Genomic DNA, 7,728 nt, shown 5'->3' on the forward strand with positions numbered 1-7,728 from the left:
CGGGGGGCGGCCCCCCCGAGGAGGGGGGACGGGAGGGCTGAGGCTACGTCGCCGCTCTCGACGGCTTGGAAGAGGCGTCGCGAGCGCTGGGCACTCTTAGGAGGAGACCCACGGGAAGAATTTATGACGTGATGAGCGAAACAGGAGCGAAACAGGCTGTCAGATAAGTGTAGCCAAGGGGAAGGAGATGAGGACTTTGACCTAACTGGGTTGGGTTTTTTTTTTTGGTAGCCTATCACAACTCATTTGGTGTTGAACCACAGCACTTCCCCTGCGGTGCTAACGCCGGACGCTCCGCAATGCCGTGGCTCCAGAGCTCCCCGCAGCAGAGGGGCACGCGTACTTGCTCCTTCCCCAGGGTTGGGCTCTGCTCCTTGGAGGAGAGAGTTCTCTTTTCTGCTCCTGGATTTCCTTCACTTTTGCCCATTTCACACTAACTTTTCTCTCCATTATCACATCCCGGATCCCTGTTAATATTGAATTGGTCTTGTTCTTCCCGAGCGGTCTGGCAGAATATTTCTGTGAGCTGTACGCTGCAAATTTGGGTCTGAGCAGCGTGCTGTGATGGGTAGGCTACCTGTGACTCCTGTTAAAATCCTATCGACACAATAACGTCGTTTCTAAAACCTCTTGGGACCCATCTGATGATCTACCCAGCGAGGCCAATTACTCAAGCGCCTTTGCTTGAGTTGATTCTGTCAGAGTACATGACTTGCTCAGGTCTAGACCCTGAAAATAGAAACCCAATATTTTTTAATTAATTTCTTAGGTTTGTTTCCGAATCCTTGCAGCAGCGGTAATGAGGATGCGGGGTTCGATAAAAAGCGTCTGAATGTCCCGTGGTTTTTCCCTTATTACAAGGAGCCAGCGAACCAGGCCTAAATTAAGGCATGTTTCTGTTCAGAAGCCCTAAAAAACCTTCCACCCTTGCTGACTTCCATCCAGGGGATGTGGGTCTCCTCCACGGGATGACGAAAACACCTTGGCGGCACCCTACCAGTTCTCCCCTGAAGACCCAAGTGAAGATTTTCCTGTTGTTTCACATGAATTTTTAATTTTATTTTTTTTTTTCAGTTTCTGCAACTCCCATTTGAAAAATTCCAGGGGGCTGAAACATTTCCCCCGTGCCAATTCATAAAGGATGTTTTCTTGCTAGATATTGGCCTGAAGAAACCCTGCAGTAATCTAAGAAGGGCAGAAAAGCCCAAGTGGCGGGAGGTGGTGCTTGGGAGCCTAATCGCTCAGCGCGGGCGGATTAGAGACGGGCGCCGTGCCAAGGCGACCCAAGCTCTATTCCTGGCCCTTTAAACCCCCCGGCTCCTTCGGATCCGCTCTGCCCGCGTTGCGGGGAGCGCGCCGGGCTTGCGGTGCCTCGTAAGCAGGCTGCCAGCCCGCCCCGGAGCTGGGAAGCCCGGCTGCTAAACGCAACTCAGGGCTCCAAGGGACGCGAGGTGCCCTCGCCGGGAGGGCGGGGGGTGCAGCCCTGGGACGGGGGCCGAGCAGGCATCGTCCTAGGCGGATGGCACCCGGTGAATTTTCAGCGCTCGATGCCTTGCAGGCGGCGGAAATTGCTCCTTTCCTTCCCTTCCCCTCTTTCCCCCCACCCCGTGCGACCATTGCTTCTCGGGTGCCATGCGCCTGGACCCATGGTGTGGGGGGAAGGCGGTGTTTGTGCAGGGTCTGGGGGCGCGCTGTGTGAGAGGGTAAGAATGGGCTGCACCCAGTAATAAAGCGCCCGTGGCTTGTGTTCGGTCTGGAAATCTGGTCCCATCTGCTCCAGATGTTTTCAGCTCTGTGTATAGCGAGTAGCTACTGTGCTGCTTCGGGGGGGGCGGAAATTAAAATTAAAAAATTGGGGTGTGCCTTGACGACCGCTGCAAACAGGCAAGAGCAGCCATGGAACATGTCCCCTTTACGCATCTTTTCCAAGGCAGAGAAGTAGCCTTGAATAACTTAATGAAGAGCTGGAGTTGTGGGGGCGGCTTCGCGTGTTTTGCGCAGAACGAGCAGCCGCCCGTGCGGTGGTGCCCTCCCGAAGTCACAGCAACTTGTTCTTCAAATCCCCCGGCCGCTGGGTCGCGGGCAGACGCGGCCCGTGGGGAGGGGAGCTGGACCTGGCTCCCAGTCGCCCAACGGCACCTCGGCTTCGGAGCCGATGCTGCCGTTCGTGTCTGGGTGCTGTGCTGCGTTACTTGCTGCCGTCCAGTAATCCAGATGCAAACCGCCCCTTTCCCTGCGCTTCGTTAGTGGGTTTGCACCTGACCTCTCTGGCTTGCTGCTTCTTTTTTTATCAGTGACGTATTTGAGACTTGTTCACAGGAGCTGGGCGGCAGACAAAGAACCAAGGATGAGGCCAACGGCCTGTTAGTAAAGGGGCTCGAGATGGAGGGAAGCTTGGCAAAGATGGGAGAACGGCTGCTGTGCTCCTGCCTTTGGAGAATGAGAGCTCTGCTACTTTCTTTTCTGGCTGATTTTTTATTTGTTGGGTTTTTTTTCTGTTCAGGTGGGCGTTGACGTGCAAGGTAGATATCCTAAGATGTTTTGATTTCTTGGTATTCATCCACGCAGTTTTTATCATAGAATCATAGAATGGTTTGGGTGGGAAGGGACCCCTAGAGGTCAACCCAACCCCCCTGCAGGAGCAGGGACACCTTGAACCACATCAGGTTGCTCACAGCCCTGGCCAACCTGGCCTTGAACATTCCCAGGGATGGGGCCTCCACCCCCTCTCTGCGCAACCCCTGCCAGGGTTTCACCACCATCGTTGCAAAGAATTTCTTCCTTAGATCCAGTCTAAACCTCCCCTGCTTCAGTTTAAAGCCATCCCCCCTTGGCCTGTCCCAGCTGGCCCTACTGAAAAGATTGTCCCCATAATGTTCTCCTGGATTTGAACGTGCCCTTCTTGCTGCTGCTGCTGCACTTGGGGGATCTTGCGGGATCGCAAGTGGAAGCGATACGGACGTGAAGACGTTCTGAGGCTTTGGTTCCTTCTGTACCGAGCGTGTCCCTATTCCATGTAGGGAATAGAAGGAAAAGGACTCGGTTTTTGATGGTTGCCCACGTCCACCTCTTCCTTGCCATTGGTAGGAGAACAGGTTGCCGGCTTGCTCTCCAGTTGTATTAAGAAAGAAATCTTGCACAGCGGCTGTCCGGCGGTGAGCAGTGAACGTGCGCTCAGCCTCGGGGTGATAGGAAGGGAGATTATTTAATCTAGTTATTAATATTAATTATTTAATATAGTAAGATTTTTTCTTTTTTTTGTTACTTCAGCATTTTTACATTTGCAGATGAAGCCTTGGAAAGCGCGCGGGGTCATCTTTTATGGGTGAAATATAGCGCTACCAGCGCCGGGAGGGCTCCGGGGGCGGAGGCGCGGAATTAGGAGTCTCTTCGTTAGCGAGGAGCAGATAAGGGGTGGGGAGGGGAGGGGAGGGGGAGGCCGGCAACGGCTGGGGCCCGGCCCCCAAAGGGGGGAGGACGGGTGACTGGCCCGCCGCCGCCTGCGTGTCTGTGTGCTGGTCGCGTGCTTGCTTGCCTGCGGGGTCCCGCGGCCGGCCTCCTTTAGAAGAACTTTAAAGGCAACCTGGAATTCCACAAACTCGTGGCTGTCGCGTAGAAATCCCAAACTCGCCTGTGTGTGTATACGTCCCTTTAAAGGGAAAAAAAAAAAAAAAAAAGGGAAGAAAAAGGGGGAGGGGGAAAAAAAAACCCAAAACAAGAAACAGGAAAAAAAAAACCCCAAAGACTTGTAGCCGGGATTACCTTTCTCCCAGCACTGATGTCCTCTCCAGGTTAGAACTCGGGCTACGTGAGGCCAGCTTAAACCGACCGCCGGTGGAAAGGAGCTCTATGAAGGAAGAGCAGGCGCTGGAAGGAGAGCAGGAGCGCCCACGGGAACATGAACAGCAGCTTGCACGTTAACCTGCCCCGGACCTGGGCTGGTTCAAACAGCTCGCTCCAGGAGAAGTCTGAGCACTCCTTTTTTCTTTTCTATTACTATAGGATGGAGGACGAGGCAGTACTGGATAGAGGGGCTTCCTTCCTTAAACACGTGTGCGATGAAGAAGAAGTGGAAGGTAAGAGACCTCGGGCTGCTGGGGAGGAAGGGTACCTTCACCATTCGGGTTTGTCTGTACGATCGGCACGGGCCGACAGCAGAGAAAACGGGCACCTTTGAGTAATTAATCCTAAAATGAATTACCAATTAATTCCTGAAACGTGGGTGCACGCCATCGGGGTGGAACTGACTTTTGAAAGGAATTTCGCTTTCTCTGTTCGGGAGCGAGCATAGGCGGCTGGCACGCCTCGCCACGTCCCGCAAAGCCACGCTTGCTCTGCCTCGCGCGGCGGGTGCGGAACCGCGGGGCCGTTTGCTTCTCCATGGCTTGGCAAGGCTTGCGTGTCCCCGCTGCGCTTGGACGGGCTGGGACGCGGGGGCCGGTGTTGCGGATGGGGGAGGAAGCTGGGAAAACCAGCAGGATTAGTGCCAGGTGTCCGGCGCTGGGCGTAAGGCAGCAAGGGGACATTTCCCTGCGTTATCCTTTCGGCTTAGAGCAGGCTGGTCCCTTGAAGGGGAACTTTTTAACAGAGCAAACGGCTTCTTCACTTCTTAGGAAAAGAGTAGACTCCTTGGAAAGGGGTTTTATCTTCTCTTGGACTAAGAACGCTGTGAAATGCCAAAGGTAAAAGGAATTTAAAGGAGTTCAGTTTAAGGTTGTTTGTGGTAAAACTGTTATGCTGATAGGAATGAATTCTTTGCAGCGAATTCTCCTTTCCTTGTTTTATGAGGATCAGTTGACGGTGTGCGTGCTAAACCCGCGGGGGAGATGGCGGGACGGCCGACAGGGACCGTACCCTCCCTAGAAGGGGAAGGGGCCTGTGTTGCACCTCGCGGTGCTGCCCTGCCCCTCCCCGCTCAGGTGTAGAATTTTATCCTCAGTTCTCCATTTGCAAACAAATGCCTGGGGCTTCTTGGCTTAAAACGTTTGGAAAGGTGGAGGGGTCGCAGCCGTGTCACTGACACCGATAACGGACGGTAAAGGATCAAGCAGCATGAAAGAAAATAATCTCCAAAATGATGGATTAGAACACTTCCAGCACATCAAACCAATCCTTTCCAGGAAAATGCCCCTGTTTTCTTCTTCTCTCCTGTGAAGTAATCTGCTCTCCGTAGCTATAAATTATCATATGGGGTTTAATTAGGTCCGCGGGGTCGGAATCATAGAATGTTTGGGGTTGGAAGGGACCCCTAGAGGTCACCTGGTCCATCCCCCAATGCCGGGGGTTTCGTATTAGCCTTTTGCTTGTAGAATAATCCATACTTTGGCACAGCGGAAACGTCTACGAGGGGAGAGAGGGAGAGCATTCCTTACATTTTGCTGTCTTAAACGTTGCCCCGTGCTGCTGGGGGGTGCATGTTGCCCATATGTGACTCTCTGGGAGTGTAATGTGAATTGTGGCTTGGGAAGGGCGAGCGTGGGAGCGTCCTTTTGCCGGTGCCGTGGAAAGGGCGGTGGTTAAGGCTTATAAAGAATATTTGTAGATGTGGTGCATTTCTCTCCACCTTGTTTCGGTGCAGATATCCTCATTTGATTTAGTTGGGCTAGGAGGCCAGTTGCAGCTCACCTCGCCAGGGAGTGAGGAGAAGAGGAGGTGAAGCAAGTATTTTTAATTGCACGTGACAGGCCGCTGAGAGCTGGAGCTCCGCGGGGACTGGGAGCTGTGTAACCAGCTAATTCCCTTGTTCGTGCTAAAGGCAGCGCCCCGATTCTCGCCAGGCTTCCGCAAATGACCTAGCTAAATCCCAAACGGAGCCACCATCTGTGGCGGGGCCGGTGCTGACGCCGTAGCATCTGTCAGCGTCACGATGCACGCATGGTGCCTGCGTGATGCGCTCGGCGTTCCTGCTCAGTCGCTCCGCGCCTCTGGGCCGGGACAGCCTTGGGTTCATAATGTACCTGGCAAATTTGGGGCGTTACCACGGTGCAAGAAATGGTTAAAGGCTTTGGCGTTTTGAAGAGATCTTTTTTTGCCTTAGAGGGGAAGAGTTCCAACCTAGATGATTCTATGCATGTCCTCAGCTACATGTAACGCTCCACACCGACGCGCGTCTTGTACATAAGTACACTTAATGTACGTGCGTACCTGATACGCACCCAGGCACCCTAGGTACAGTTAGAGCCTGCATGTACAGAATGGAATGTAGACTCACAGAGTGGTTGGGTTTGGAAGGGACCTTTTCAAGACCATCTAGGCCAAGCCCCCTGCCATGAGCTGGGGCACCTTCCACCAGACCAGGTTGCCCAAAGCCCCGTCCAACCTGGCCTGGAACACTTCCAGGGATGGGGCATCTGCAGCTTCTCTGGACAACCTGTGCCAGTGCCTCACCGCCCTCACAGTGAAGAACTTGTTCTTTAGATCCAATCTAAATCTACTCTCTTTCAGTTTAAGATCCCACAGAAGGGGTAGAAGGTCGGGTTGGAGACCTTTGGCTGGCACATGGTGCAGATGCATGTAAGTCTCTGCTTGATTTCTGCCGGGCAAGGGGAGTGGTGTCAAGGAGGAGAGCACTCGCCTAGAGACCCCGAGGTGTTAGCTCTGAGGTGTTCCCCACTTCCATGGTCCGGTGGAGTAATGGTGAAGTGGCTTCAGCCACTTCCATGGTCCAGTTATAACTGGCTTTTCTGAAAGGCATGCAGTAGTTGCATCCTCTGCAGAAGAAGGTGATGACGAGTGGAATTGTTAGGTCCAGGCGTATTTTGTTTTTCTGATGGCTTTTATTTTTAGCTTCCTTCCATGAGGAAATGACATACATATCATAAAGTTATTTGCCTCTCATCATACGTCTTCTTTCCATTCCTCTCCCAATAATTTTTTGCACCTGGCAGTCAATATTGATGAAATTTCTCAGGAAGGCTCTTTAAAGTCACTCTTAATTTCACTGAACTTGTAGGGAACAAAAAAAAATAAATGAGGAGAGAGCAGAGACAGTTTCCCTTCCCTGCACTGGGGAAAGGGGAGTTGTAACCTTTATCAGGTTACAGCGTTGGGGCGTAGCGTTGGGGCAGCGTGGGACCCGGGGATCCCCCAGCTGCGGGAGCTTGCAGGGCAGATGGGAGAGCCCCGCTAGGAAAGCAGGGAGAGCCCCGCTTGGAAAGTGGGCTGCTGCTGCGGCTTGGCAGTCCAGTCAGTTTGGCTTCAGACCGGTGACGGCAGAGCGTTGAAGCTGTCGCTTTGAGCATCCCTCTTCTGCCTGTGCTTTGCAAGGAGAGGGGGACAGCGTGGTGTCACTTTATCGGTAGCCGATGACCTGGCGCTAGGTCATAGCGACGCTGAATTACCGCATCGCTCACTAGTTTGATGATGTAGCAGTGTGGGGGATAGGGAAGGACTTTGCCTTGTGAGGAGGGGGCAAAACGGGCATTTCTGGTCAGAAGGATGTGGGGACTTCTTCAGCTTGGGGCAACTGTCGGTGGTGCCCTTGCGGAGTGAATCATAGAATGTTTGGGGTTGGAAGGGACCCCCAGAGGTCATCTAGTCCAACCCCCCTGCAGGAGCAGGGACACCTTGAACCACATCAGGTTGCTCACAGCCCCATCCAACCTGGCCTTGAATGCTTCCAGGGATGGGGCCTCCACCCCCTCTCTGGGCAACCCCTGCCAGGGTTTCACCACCCTCATTGTAAAGAACTTCTTCCTTATATCTAGTCTAAACCTACCCTGGTTTAGT

General features: G+C 53.3%; 1 protein-coding gene across 2 annotated transcripts in view; it reads left to right on the forward strand.

Moving 5' to 3' along the window:
- The first annotated feature begins 4,003 nt into the window (after positions 1-4,003).
- The window catches only part of SLC4A4 (solute carrier family 4 member 4), a 152,161-nt gene continuing 148,436 nt past the window's right edge, over positions 4,004-7,728 (forward strand). For both annotated transcript variants that reach the window (XM_009637579.1, XM_035893112.1), the window contains exon 1: positions 4,004-4,076. In XM_009637579.1, coding sequence (XP_009635874.1) covers positions 4,004-4,076 — 73 coding nt within the window. The remainder of the gene's footprint in view (positions 4,077-7,728) is intronic.

The sequence above is a fragment of the Egretta garzetta genome, unplaced genomic scaffold (genome assembly GCF_000687185.1).
Source record: "Egretta garzetta isolate BGI_Z169 unplaced genomic scaffold, ASM68718v1 scaffold224, whole genome shotgun sequence".
NCBI lineage: Eukaryota > Metazoa > Chordata > Aves > Pelecaniformes > Ardeidae > Egretta > Egretta garzetta.